The sequence below is a fragment of the Dendropsophus ebraccatus genome, chromosome 6 (genome assembly GCF_027789765.1).
Source record: "Dendropsophus ebraccatus isolate aDenEbr1 chromosome 6, aDenEbr1.pat, whole genome shotgun sequence".
In the NCBI taxonomy this organism is placed as follows: Eukaryota; Metazoa; Chordata; class Amphibia; order Anura; family Hylidae; genus Dendropsophus; species Dendropsophus ebraccatus.
In genome coordinates this window covers 14,949,276-14,963,769 of record NC_091459.1, presented here as the reverse complement: position 1 = coordinate 14,963,769, position 14,494 = coordinate 14,949,276, and the positions used below count along the sequence as shown (strand labels likewise).

At 47.9% G+C, this 14,494-nt stretch overlaps 1 protein-coding gene across 1 annotated transcript in view; it reads right to left on the bottom strand.

The window, feature by feature from the left end:
- The window catches only part of TDRP (testis development related protein), a 61,334-nt gene extending 47,050 nt beyond the window's left edge, over positions 1-14,284 (bottom strand). Inside the window, exon 1 of the mRNA XM_069973452.1 lies at positions 14,004-14,284. Coding sequence (XP_069829553.1) covers positions 14,004-14,081 — 78 coding nt within the window. The 5' untranslated portion in view covers positions 14,082-14,284. The remainder of the gene's footprint in view (positions 1-14,003) is intronic.
- Positions 14,285-14,494: the final 210 nt, after the last annotated feature.

Below are 14,494 nucleotides of genomic sequence, written 5' to 3'. Positions count from 1 at the left end.
TAGTTTTGCAACAGCTGGAGGGCCTAAGGTTCCCCGTCCCTGATTAAGATATTAAGACAACATACTAATATGACTGGCACAATACTGAGATTCCATATCAATCATAACATCTAAAATTCTAATAGTTCACCAAGTTACCTCCACATAGCGTCTCTCTGAAGTATACAATATAAATTATTAAACCAAAGAGTAAATAATTAATAGAAACATTAAGGGTGACGTAAACTCCAGAGGGGACCAGAAAGTATTCTTATACTGTAAAAACCGTCCATAATCGTACTACAGGAAAGCACTACATCACTATCTGCCCTTCATTTACTAACCAGTCTCTTCCACTGGGACCTATGACTGAAGGAACCAAGACAGAGATTTATTATTATTATTTTATTGTTATGCTGGTGACCTTATAAACATAGGGGAAGATTTATCAACCATGGTGTAAAGTGAAACTGGCTCAGTTGCCCCTAGCAACCAATCAGATTCCACCTTTCATTTTCCAAAGAGTCTGTGAGGAATGAAAGGTGGAATCTGATTGGTTGCTAGGGGCAACTGAGCCAGTTTCACTCTACACCATGTTTGATAAATCTCCCACATAATATTTCAACCAGATGTTTTTTTCAAATCTGTTTCCATTTTCCGAGTATAAAAGGAATGTGTCACCTAAATTTTCTTTTACTGATTAGATTCAGGTACTAGAACTTGTTCTTTTATTCTTATATCTTTCAATTTTCTTTTTACATTGTTATGGCGGCTGCCATATTGCTTGGGCTGCTGTTAACAGCATATAGTAACATGTTTTACAGCAAGCCTCATGGACATAAATGAAAAGGTCATTCTACAGGGAGCTGCAATTGTCTCCTCTACCTACTGGTGTCACATGATGCTGCGATGCTGTACAGATCACTTTACAGCAGCCTCCTCTTACCACAGACACAACAGGAAGTCTCAACTTAGTTTTAGCCCCAGTGGTGAGAATGAAAACTGCAAGATCTCAGAATTATTTTATAATATAGATAGAAAAATGGGTTTCAAACTTCGTTCCATTGAAGTAAATGGAGCCTAATTGCAAACCACACCTGACCTGGAGACAAGAGAGGGCGAAAAGCGGCCATGTTTTTGTAGCCCTGGATAACCCTATTAAAAGTCATTGGTCCTGGGATGCACATCTTCCCATTGTCATGCTGACAATCAGGCGAAAGTTAAAGGGGTTATCCAGCGCTACAAAAACCTGGCCACTTTTCCCCCTACTGGTGTCTCCAGTTCAGGTGCGGTTTGCAATTAAAGAGGTAGTGCGGCGCTAAAAAATTATTCACAGAATAACACACATTACAAAGTTATACAACTTTGTAATGTATGTTATGTCTGTGAATCGCCCCCTTCCCGTGTCCCACCACCCCCGTCCGTGTACCCGGAAGTGTGTAGTGCATTATACATTACCTGATCCGTGACGAGGGCCGTCCGCCATTTTGTGCCAAACGTCATCTTCGGACTGATGGCCGAGTCCTTGCCGCCGCCCCCCCTCCGCCGCGTCACAACTGTGCTCAGCCGCGATTGGCTGAGCAGAGTTATGCTCAGCCAATCGCGGCTGAGCGGCTGTAACGCGGCCGTGGGAGCGGAGGAAAGGTGAGTAGGATGTTTATTTTTTTTATTTGGGACAGGCACTGGGCTAGCAGGGACATGACTGGGTGAGGGGGGGGGGGGGGGTTTAAACTAGGCTACCAGGGACATCTCTGGGGGGTGGGAGGTTTGACTAGACTACAAGGGGCATGACTTGAGGGTTAACTAGACTACCAGGGGCATCACTGCGGGTTAACTACAATAGCAGCTGCACTAGAGGAACGATCATTTGCCTTGCCCCGGGTGCTGCAAACCCACACTACTAACTGCTGCGCACAGTATGCGGCCCACGAATTATTTTAATAATGCCCAACTGGCCCTCGACATAGAAAAGGTTCCCCACCCCTGCCCTAGACAGACGTCCATTCACAAGATCTATGCTGCAACCCACACTGCGAAAAGATAGCACATGTCCTAGTGCGGATTGTGGCACGGATCCGCACCGCCGATGATAGGGACGCAGAAGACAACTACTCCTGCCGGTGATCATGTGATCCGGCCCGAATATATGGGGGGGGGGGGGGAGTAGGCGAGTAATTGTCTTCTGCACTCCTGTCATCTCTGATGCCAAGCGGCGGGGGGGGGGGGGGGGGGCTGCACTTTGGGGGGATCCGTGCTGCGATTCTCCTCCAATCATCGGGGCAAAGGTCGCGTGAATGAGGCCAAGTTACTGTACGCTTGTTTGTGAGTTACTCGTTTTTGCACCCTTTCTTCTGGTGCCTCTCGTCTTACAAGCATGTTTTTATATAACAATTAAAACACTTTGTTACTTTATTCCAAAATGGTCAATAAAAATCTTGATAAGAAAAGAATAAAATAAATGTTAAACGGTTTTATTATTAAAAGGAGGGTGTGGAGGGAAATTTCCCTGCTACCCGTACCATATCGCAGTGGATTTTCTGCTGCGGATCCGCAGCAGATTTGACTAAATGAATGAACACAGCATCAAATCCGCACTGCAAAATCTGCTCGGATCAGCAGCAGATTTGATGCTGTGTTCAATCATTTAGTCAAATCTTCTGCGGATCCAGAGCAGAAAATCAGCTACGATATGGTACGTGTGAAGCTACCCTAAAAATTATTTTTTTTTTCAAAAAGGGCTTGTTTGCTGCATTTAATTACATTTTTTTAATATAGTTATTTGGAATTAGCAAATTCATTTTGCCTTATAGAATAAACAATCTCAGCATGATATTTTTGTTTAAAAAAAAACAAAAAAAAAAACACAGGGGAGGGCAGACGCAGAATAGTTATTTTTAAATTTCCTAAAAAAAAAAAAAATAAATAAAAAATTATATATATATATATATATATATATATATATATATATATATATATATATAATAATAATAAAAATAATAATAATAAATACATACACAGTCACACACACACATGGGAGAAAACAAAACAAAATAGGTATGTAGATCATAATGCACACATCCAGTAACGTGCACCCAAGGCAGAGAACATGGCGTTAGATCAGTAAAGCCGCGGAGGACGCAGTTACATAGAACCAAATCCCTCTTGTGAAATCTCAGGTGTGCACCAGTCCTTTAGAATCACTCTTACACCCCGTAGCCAGGGAAATCTCTACTTAGTTTCTCATATAATGTCCTCAACTGGATAAGAGAAAGGCTAAAAAGATCTTACAGAATAAATCTGGGGATCGGATACCCAGACAACATAAATAAGGCACAAATACATAACTGCTGGATTACACAAGACTGGCGGTTCTTTTATAACAGACCTATAAAGCTTGGCCAAAGGGAGACCAGTATGTAATGGGAAACTACTGAATGTTCTATGACTAGGGTTACAGCTAACGCCCCAGCCATGGCCCTGATGTGTGGTCACAAGGATATGCATTAGAACGCAGTATAATATAATACTACTATTGAGTAAAGTATATTATTATCGATAAACTTCTGGACGACAGTGCCTTGTGTAAATATGTATGTTCTTACTATGTACACAGTGTTGCCTCCTGAAAGCATCACCCCTTTATTATCAGCAGTAGCAGTTTACTTATATAATGATACCACTTTCCAGACACAGTACATCAATAACTGCCTTCTCCCTCCCTCCATATGCCACCTATAGTGATGTACTCTAAGCTATCCTTTTGCATTGTACAGTACCAGCCTGTGTCACAGCATAGCGGAGAGGAGGGAAGCTTGAGGGTGCCAGCCCAGCTCTGGTCCTGTCCCATAGGCTGGGTTCACACTACGTTTTTGCAATCCGTTTTTGCAAAAAAACGGATTTAGGGTGCCTTTACACCAACCGGATCCACAGCGGATCTCACTTCTGCGGATTCGAAGAGAGAACCGCTGCGGATCCGGTACCATTCACTTCTATGATAGCACATATTCGCAGCGGGATTAACATCCCGCTGTGAATATGTGCTTTAACCCCTCGCTGTCCGCAGCCCCGCCCCTCATTAGCGGGACCGGAGCCGGGAGCTTCACTGCAGCCGCGCCCTTGAGCAGGTACTTTATGCTCTCGGCGGCGGGCTGCTGGATGCGGCTGGCGATGGGGGGATGCGGCCAGAGATGGGGGGATGTGGCCGAAGATGGGCTAATATGGCGGCGGGGCTGCGGACAGCGAGGGGTTAAAGCACATATTCACAGCGGGATGTTAATCCTGCTGCGAATATGTGCTATCATAGAAATGAATGGTACCGGATCCGCAGCGTTTCTCGCTTCGAATCCGCAGAAGTGAAATCCGCTGTGGATCCTGTAGGTGTGAAGGCACCCTCAGGCTATTTTCACACTACGTAAAAGTACGGCCGTACTTTTCACGTTGTGGAACACTGCCTCTGCTTCTATGGGATGCGGCGCCGCAAAGAACTAACATGTCAGTTTTCTGTGGCCGCAACTCAATGAATTGCGTCTGTAGGAAACCCTGTCAGTTCACACAATGAAGCGAGCGGCTCAAAATGGATCCGTTTCTTTTGACGGACACAAAACCTGGTCGTCTTTCTCAGTGTCTCAATGTAATGTGTTGCGCCCCTCCACTCTCTGAATTTACATGTTAATTCTTTGAGCGGCGAGTGGAGGCGTGCGACACTGAAGCAGGTGGGATTCAGAGAAGAGTCTGCGTCAGGTGTTCTGCATCGGAATTTCCTCATGTTTTACTGTAACAGGTGCTTAAGATGGAAAGAATGAGAAAGTGCTATGGACGATGAGGGTGACTAATTTTTTGGTGTATTTTCTATATTTAGATCCAGTTCATGTCGGCTGATTGTTGCCTTCTATTACACAGAACGATTATCATTCGTAACGGCCGATAATCATTCCGTGTAATAGGGCCTTTGGGCTACAGCCACACTTTCTGTGCACGGTTTGTTGGAACTCTCTGCTTCATCATTAATAAGGATGCCATGAGCGCTGAAATAGTTAAAGGGGAACTCTTGGCGGGTTAGATGAATGTAACCTGCTGATAGCCCCCAATAGCATTGGGGACGCTGAGGAGGAAGGCATGTGTGTTACCTTCCTCCTCTGTGCTGTTCCCACACTGTAAACAAGGTAAACTTTGCTCCGGAGCACTGCCGCATCATATGGCCCACCCTAATGATAATCAATGGGGGGGGGGGGGCAATGACACAGAAGTGCTCTTAATGGTGCACGGGAGTGGAGTTTACTGCGACTAAAAGCGCATGACCGTTACCGTGGAGGAAGAAAAGACACATACCTTCCTCCTCAGGGTATAGGGGGCATTACAATATCAATTTTATTTCAGAAACCAGGCACATGGCTACCAGCTTGGCTTTTAAGTGTCACTGTCGTTTTTACATTTTTTTGTGCAGAAATCAATAGTCCAGGCGATTTTAGGAAACTTTGTAATTTGGTCTATTAGGCAAATATGCCATTATCTGCATTCAAAAAGACTTTCCCAAGGTCCCCCCCCCCTTCTCTCTCATATTCACTGCTTATTATCAGGAAATCACGACACTTTTACATCAGTCGAGCCCTGTGTAACCTATGGAGAGGGGAGGAGGGAGATTAGTCACCAGCAGAGAACAAAAGGATTACACAGAGGTATTCAGAGGTCAGTGCTGACTTCAGAGGAGATAGCCCATTGATGTAGCTGTAAATTAACTCTGTTGTCCTGTTTTGGTGCCTCATCTCCCTCCACCCCTCCCCTTTCCATAAAAAACCATGAAGACAGGGGGTAGAGCTTCAAACTGCTTTTTCATGATAAACATGCCCAATCGCAAAGTTTCTTAAAATCGTCTGTACTATTGTTTTCTGCAAAAATAAAAATAAATTAAAAAAAATTATACAACAGTAACACTTTAAGCTGTCATATCTGTGGGTTTAAAGAGGATGTACCACCCGGTACATCCTCTTTAACCTGAACCCACGGATCGATAGGCGCCAGCAAGGGAGAGCCGATGCCGCGGTCCATTTTTCGGACCGCCGCCCGGTTCCCGGGCACGGCGCCGTTCGATCCAGCGGTACCAGCCGATGCTGAAGCACAGGAGGCGGGCCGGCCGCGCCCCCAGTGAGAGGGAATTCCCTCCCCTGTATGACGCGGCTCCATTCATTCTAAGCAAGCCGCGTCACACAGGGGAGGGAATTCCCTCCCACCGGCCGGCCGACCTCCAGTGCTTCAGCACCGGCCAGTACCGCCAGATCGAACGGCGCCGTGCTCGGGAACCGGGCGGCAGTCCGAAAAACAGACCGCGGCACCGGCTTCCCAGTGCCGGCGCCGATCGATAGGTGGGTTCAGGTTCAAGAGGATGTACCGAGTGGTACATCCTCTTTAAAGTGTCATTTAACAAAACTTTTGACAGGTCATAGAGACATATCAAAAGTTTTGATCGGTCCGGGTGTTCAGACCCAAACCGATCGAGAGATAGGGCCAGGAGAACACTGCGCTAAGCGTGGTCCTCTCCCGGCTCTGTGTCATGTGACCAGTCGGACTTATAATGGAGCCTGACTGATAACGTGACGCGAGTCGGGAGAGGATCACGCTTAGCGCAGTCTTCTCCCAGCCCTATTTCCCGATCAGTACAGGTCTGAACACTCAGACCCAAACCGATCAAAATTTTGGACATGTCCAAAGTTTAGTGAAATGGCATTGACAAATAATAATAATAATAATAATAAAAAACACCCACAGGGTTGTCTGAATGATACATATGTACTTTGTGGACTCTGCTGTAGAACTAGGTCTCTGCTTCTTGGACTCCTTACAGTATAGGAATGAGGGAGAGTAACATTCCAGCCAAACCTGAATTTTTAATACAGAGTCAAATCTGTATTTAAAGTAAAAGAATCCCTAATTATTACACAGGCTGGTTTGTTAATATGTGAACGCCAAATAATCACGGCCGAAGAGTACGGGTGCTACTCATTGATATTTATCTGAATAAGCTAGACAAATGATGGCCTAGCGATTAGGAGTGATGTATTGTTTTACTGTATTAGATATAATGTGTGATAAGCAACAAAAATAAATAACATACACCACATGGCCTATTTTCAAAAATGTGCTAAATGGCCAAACAGTAGAAGAAACAAGCTGTTCCAGTCTTATCTCTTCACATTCCACCCAGGCCGGGATCAGTGTAAGCATACACAGTGCCTGCGGGTCAGCTACATTAACAGATAATACAACTTAAAGGGGTATTCCCCCCAAAAGCAAAAAAGATGTAATGCCCCCAAACCTAGCTATTCTTACTCACCAAGTCTCCCAGAGTATTTTGAGCCGTCTCCCATCTTCCTAGCTGCTGCCGTTCTTGAGTTACAAGTTTTTCTTAAACATGGTCTATAATCAAGATAGGAAACTACATTTCCCATCATGCAAGCTGAGATGGTGATGGCATAGCAGAGATGAGATGGTGCAGCAGAGCAGCAGAGCTGAGATGGTGTAGCAGAGCTGAGATGGTGTAGCAGAGCTGAGATGGTGAGATGGTGCAGCAGAGCTGAGATGGTGATGGCATAGCAGAGATGAGATGGTGAGATGGTGCAGCAGAGCTGCAGAGCTGAGATGGTGCAGCAGAGCTGCAGAGCTGAGATGGTGCAGCAGAGCTGCAGAGTTGAGATGGTGCAGCAGAGCTGCAGAGCTGAGATGGTGCAGCAGAGCTGCAGAGCTGAGATGGTGCAGCAGAGCTGCAGAGCTGAGATGGTGCAGCAGAGCTGCAGAGCTGAGATGGTGATGGCATAGCTGCAGAGCTGAGATGGTGATGGCATAGCTGCAGAGCTGAGATGGTGATGGCATAGCTGCAGAGCTGAGATGGTGATGGCATAGCTGCAGAGCTGAGATGGTGATGGCATAGCTGCAGAGCTGAGATGGTGATGGCATAGCAGAGCTGAGATGGTGATGGCATAGCAGAGCTGAGATGGTGAGGGCATAGCAGAGCTGAGATGGTGAGGGCATAGCAGAGCTGAGATGGTGAGGGCATAGCAGAGCTGAGATGGTGAGGGCATAGCAGAGCTGAAATGGTGAGGGCATAGCAGAGCTGAGATGGTGAGGGCATAGCAGAGCTGAGATGGTGAGGGCATAGCAGAGCTGAGATGGTGAGGGCATAGCAGAGCTGAGATGGTGATGGCATAGTAGAGCTGAGATGAGCCGCGGCGCCGCGGGCGGACGCTAGTGGGCCGCGGCTGACAGTAAGAGACGGGTGGGGGGGCTGACAGGGCCGCGCTCATGGAGGTGACGGAGCCGCGGGTGATGGGCGGGGGGGGGGGGGGGGAGGACAGTGAGCCGCGGGTGATGGGGGGGGGGGGGGGGGGGGGGTCGGATTGCGGGTGACAGTCAGATGTAGGTGCCGGTGGGGGGTGGTTGACGGGGCCGCGGTCACGGAGGTGATGGAGCCGCAGGTGAACCGGAGGGACAGTGAGCCGCGAGTGACAGGAGGAGGATGCCGCCGCCAATCGAGAGTGACAGCGCGGCCCAGCATCGCAAACCCAGCCGCAGGTGACAAGGGGGCACACACGGTACCAGTGACTGGGGTGGCTGCTGTTAGAGAAGGAGACAGTGACAGCTTCACTGATCACTGTCTCCCTCTCTAACAGCAGCCACCGCCGTCCTCCTTCACTTCAGATTGGCTGGGTTAGAAGCGCTTACCCGGCCCATTAAAGAGAAGGAGGACACGTGATGCCGTCTAGGAGGGTGCGGGCCAGGAGCAGGTAGCGTGTCGGAGTGGACTGAGGTCTGATGATTCTATGCAATCCGTGGGGGTGAATGTAGCTGGATAACAGCAAAACTGTGCAGAATCCATAATAACTTTATATTGGAAAGATGGAAAGCTACGGGTGGGCAGCGTATTAATGCAAAAATTATTTTGGGGGGAATACCCCTTTAAAGGGGGACACTCTAGCATAGTGGTATAGTTGCCCATAGCGACCCATCACACTAGTTGGGGGGGGCAACACCGCATGTGATATTTACAGTTGTATAGAGGTTCTTACCCCCAACTGAAGACAAATGCAGCTATCAGGCCATAATAATGGCATAGCTAGGCCATAGTGTATGTTCATAAACAATTTCAAGCAGAATTCGCTCTTAAATTTACACGTATTACGGGGCAGATTTATCAAACATAGTTTAAAGTGAAACTGGCTCAGTTGCCCCTAGCAACCAATCAGATTCTACCTTTCATTCCTCACAGACTCTTTGGAAAATGAAAAGTGGAATCTGATTGGTTGCTAGGGGCAACTGAGCCAGTTTCACTTTACACCATGTTTGATAAATCTCCCCCATTCTGTTTGAAATTCCACACGTAAAATATGTACAGAGCAGTGTCCCATTGTGTTCAATGGGATTTTCACTCTGTTGTTCACATTGTGGTATTTACGCGCAGAATGTTCCACCACGGATCTGCTTTCCGCCCAAAGAACTGACGTGTCAATTCTTTGGGCGGATTTTGCCAGAGAAATCCCATAGAAGTCATTGGGGCTTTGAATTTTCTCTTTTCGCTTGAATTCTGGACAGAGCTCAAGAAGAGGAAATTTCAAGCAGAAAAAACTTTGCCTATTCCTCAGTGTAAAGTTCAATGCAGGCCTGGATAACAGCAAACTAGTAATGTCCCAATACCGATACTAACTTTATTTCGATACTTAAAGTGTACCGGTCATTATAACTTTCAAAATCTGCAGGAAGGCTGCAGGGGGTTAACTCACATACTCTCATAGGGATGAATGGCACTGGATCCGCAGCGGATGCGGTAGGTGTGAAGGCACCCTTAGGGTACTATTACACGGAGCGATAATCGGCCCAATTGACAACGATCATCGGCTGATCGTTGATATAGGTTCTGGCCTAATTTCGTCGGGTGCCGACCACGCACCGTTACGTGTAATAGCGGTGTGGGGCCGGCGACTGACGATATACATTACCTATCCACGTTCCAGGGATGCTCATGCGGTCTTCTCCCTGGGTCCCACTCGCTCTAGCTTCAGAGTGGCTTGTCAGCTGACAGGCCGCCCGGCCAATCACAGGCCGCGGAGGTTCCGGCCTGTGATTGGCTGAGCGGCCTGTTAGCCGACAGGCCACTTTGAAGCTAGAGCGCGCGGGACCTGTGGAGAAGCGGACCGCAGAAACAGTCCTAGAGCGTGGATAGGTAATGTATGTAGTTTAAACAAGGGCTGCAAGGATATCGGTAACGATAACGGGCCGTGTAATAGGCCCAGTAAACGAGCGACGATCTAGCAGATCGCTGCTCGTTTACAGGTATTATCACACAGGTACAGGTAATACCACCCTAAGGGTCCTTTTATATGGACAGATAGGGGGCAATAAGAGCACCATTGATTCAATAGGACCTCTCACGCGCACTCCATTTTAATTCTTTGGGCGGATGGCGGAGTGCGCATGAGAGGTCCTATTGACAATTGTCAATGGGACAGGCGGAACTTCAAGCGGACTCCACTTGAAATTATGTGAAAATTTCATAGTGTGAACAGACCCTTACTTTTGCTTTATTTCATCAGTGGACAGTGTCACCTAGGCAGGGCTTCATGGCAGCTGGGGCAAGGCGACGCTGTCCGTCGATGAAATGGAGCGCATGAAGACACTGACACTTTTATACAGGTATATATCAAATGTCTAACATCTAAGCTTATGGATGGTGGGGAGAACCTTATATACAGTAATGGGGGTGATAGCAGCACATCTCCCTGTGTGTAAAGTAAATGGCCACACACAGAATCCAGGGAGCATTTGTGTGGCCGTTCACCCTCAATAAATGGGCTGTAGAGGCTTTGGGTGCCAATCAACTTGTACATAGTAGACTGGTGTTCTTATTGCCCCTTATCTGTCCATGTAAAAGGACCCTAAAAGGTAAGTGCACCTTGTCACAATGTTTTATTTTAGCCTTTTTTTTTTTGTGACAGCGATTTCAGTTAACATGTACCTGGAGTCGAGATTCCACAAAAATTCTGTAGTGTGAATGGACCCTTAAAGCGACTGTACCAGCAGTACATTCGCTTTAAGGGGGGGGGGGGGGGGGGGGGTGACAGTAGCACTTTACCTAAACAACTATATTCTGTGCTTGAGTGGGAGTAATACTAAAGCAGGTTCGCCCAACAGCGTATGGGGGACTCCCGATTCTTCAATGACAGATGATGTTGGTGGAGAGAGGCGTCAAGCATGGTGGAAATTTAACACCCAACGTCTTTGTTCTGGGAGGGATAAGCAAGCGCCTGGGCTGTCTGGCTGCCCATCTCCATAGAAATGTCTGTGCATGGGGAATCTGGGAGAGATACCAGAACATAGAGATTGTTGTTGCCTCTAGATTTTCTTTGTTGCTCAGAGCTCAGGTTTTATTGCTCAAAGGGAATCTCTCACTAGGTTTATTCCACCTTAAATTAGGACAAACTAGTGACAGAAATGCTGAACAGATCGGTGTATTACTCACATCATTCTGTTGAGCTGTTCTCCTAGTATGCAGGAGAATAGGATAGTTGCCACACAACTCCCCCACCCTCCGGCTGCTGATTGACAGCTGACTTCCTATACACAGTATTAATACATAACTGCTAATCAGCACCTAGTGGGTGGAGTTTCCTGCTTCTCATGAATATCCAGAACTACATAATGTACAGTATGTGTCTTACCTTCCTCCTTTGTGCTGTTATTGTAATCCCCGATCCGGAGCACCGTTAGGAGCACTGCCCGCCCGCAGAGCACGAGCTGACCCACTCCTAATAATAAACAATGGAGCGGGCATGCCAGCTCACGCTCTGTGGTGGGGCAGTGCTCTGCAATGAGGATTATACTGTGAACAGCACGGGAATGGCACCGAGGAGGAAAGACATACCGTCATCCTTAGCACCCCGGGCATTATAGGGGGCTATCAACAGGTTAGATTTGTCCTTCCCGCTGATAGTTCCCCTTTAAGCTGGGTTCACACTGCATATTTGTTTTCTGTTTAACAGATTCATCTTTAGTTTTAACGTACAGAAAAATGGGGTCAGACATATTTTTGTGTAGGCTAAAAAAAAAAATGTAAAAAAGAAAAAAAAAAAAAAAAACAGATCGTGTGCATCTGTTTTAATCCGTTTTTCTCCCACTGACTTCCTTTATAAAAGACGGATCAAAACGCATCTTTTTTAACGTGCACAAAAACGTACTTGACCTAAATTTTATGCACGCTAGAAAAAAAAAAAAAGGGATGTGTTTTGAGACTTTTTTTTTTATATAATGGAAGTAAATGGAAAAAACACATAATATATGTTAGTTCTGATTAAAAAAAAAAAAAAAAAAAGATCCAGATAGAGACCAAAAATGTGAACCTAGTCGGAGCCTTACAGGGTATGACCGGATCTCTGCTGAAAAAAAGACACTGTGACCTGAGAAGTGGCAGAACAATGGCAAACACCTCCCGACTTCATTGCCGCTCCATCTTTAGAGGTATTTCCTCTGGAGTGGTCTCACCCTTGTCCACATACAGGAAACCGCAACAAAGGAAGACATCACAAAGTGGGACAAGTGGCTGTAAAATGCAACGTCCTGTCATATAATGCCATTCCAAGGGCACAACCACAGGGGTACAGCAAATAAAGCAGGCCTGGCAGCCATGTGCCTACCGCTGGGTGCTGCTTGTTGCTGTTTACAGACACCATCCTGGCAGGGACAGTAAAGCCATGTGGATATCCTCTCCTGGGGATTGTTAGGCAGCGATGACACTTTAGCTGCCAGCCTCAGATACAAGCACTGGTAGAATCCGTAGCTCCTGCTGTGCCCCGGGCAGTAAGGAGTGCGGTGAGCTGTAGCAGTGCTGGTTAGGTTACACAAGCCGGGCTGACAGCTTCTTACATAGGAAACAGTGATGACCCACAGTCTGAACAGCCACCCACCAAACTGCTGCTGTCTACACAGGCACAGCCGAGCTGAAAGCAGCTCAACACCTGGGGGTCTTACATAGGACTGACCAGGCAGACAGCTGGGGGGTACACATATGTAGCAGAGCTCTGTACCTGAGGTGTACACATATGTAGCAGAGCGAAGCACCTGGGGGTCTTACACAGGACTGACCAAGCAGACAGCTGGAGTGTACACACATATTCAGCAGAGCCGAGCACCTGGGGTGTACACACATGTAGCAGAGCTGAGTATCTCTGGTCTTACATAGGACTGACCAGGCAGCCAGCTGGAGTGTACACATATGTAGCAGAGCCAAGCTCCTGGGGGTCTTACACAGGACTAACTAGGCAAACAGCTGGGGTGTACACACATGAAACAGAGCGGAGTATCTCTGGTCTTACACAGGACTGACCAGGCAGCCAGCTGGAGTGTACACATATGTAGCAGAGCTAAGCACCTGGGGTGTACACATATGTAGCTCATCCTCTGGTGTGTACATATATGTAGCAGAGCTCTGTACCTGGGAGTCTTACACAGGACTGACCAGGCAGACAGCTGGAGGGTACACATATATAGTAGAGCTCAGTACCAGGGGGTCTTGCACAGGACTGCAGGCAGACAGCTGGTAGCAGAGCTCAGTACCTGGGGGTCTTGCACAGGACTGCTGGTAGCAGAGCTCAGTACCTGGGGGTCTTGCACAGGACTGCAGGCAGGCAGCTGGAGTGTACACATATGTAGCAGAGCTCAGTACCTGGGGGTCCTGCACAGGACTGCTGGTAGCAGAGCTCAGAACCTGGGAGTCTTGCACAGGACTGCTGGTAGCAGAGCTCAGTCCCTGGGGGTCTTGCACAGGACTGCTGGTAGCAGAGCTCAGTCCCTGGGGGTCTTGCACAGGACTGCTGGCAGCAGAGCTCAGTCCCTGGGGGTCTTGCACAGGACTGCTGGCAGCAGAGCTCAGTCCCTGGGGGTCTTGCACAGGACTGCTGGTAGCAGAGCTCAGTCCCTGGGGGTCTTGCACAGGACTGCAGACAGACCTCCTCTTATCGCTCCATATACATGGCTGCAGCTGTTACCTGGGGGTCCGGCGGAGCCTGCCCTTCTTCCTCAGCTGTATCTTCTATCAGTACTTTGCTCTTGTTCAGCTTCCACATGTCGCCAGGTGCGGGGGTCCCGGGCCTGTGTGCGGAGAGGGGACAGTGCGGGTCACAACACGCAGATAAGACTTTGGCTGGAGTTAAAGTTTACACAGGACACAGCAGTAACTCCATCCTAGACACAAGAAGCCTTCAGCGCCTGCTCCACTTCTACCATCCCCGGGAGGAGGAGGGGGAGGGTCGGCGCTGGGGGAGAGGGAGGAGCGGCCGGGGAGGGCACACCATGGGATGGAGATAAGGGATGAGGGGGAGGCGTGACGTCACCGGCCGGAGCTGCTGTCATGGAGTCAGCTGGAGGGTCACTGCTACCTCACAGAGCTGCTGGGAACATGGCGCCTGCGGGAGGCTAATCCCAGGGAAGGAGGGCTGAGCCTGGAGGGTATACAGGCCAGCATGGTGACTACAGTATA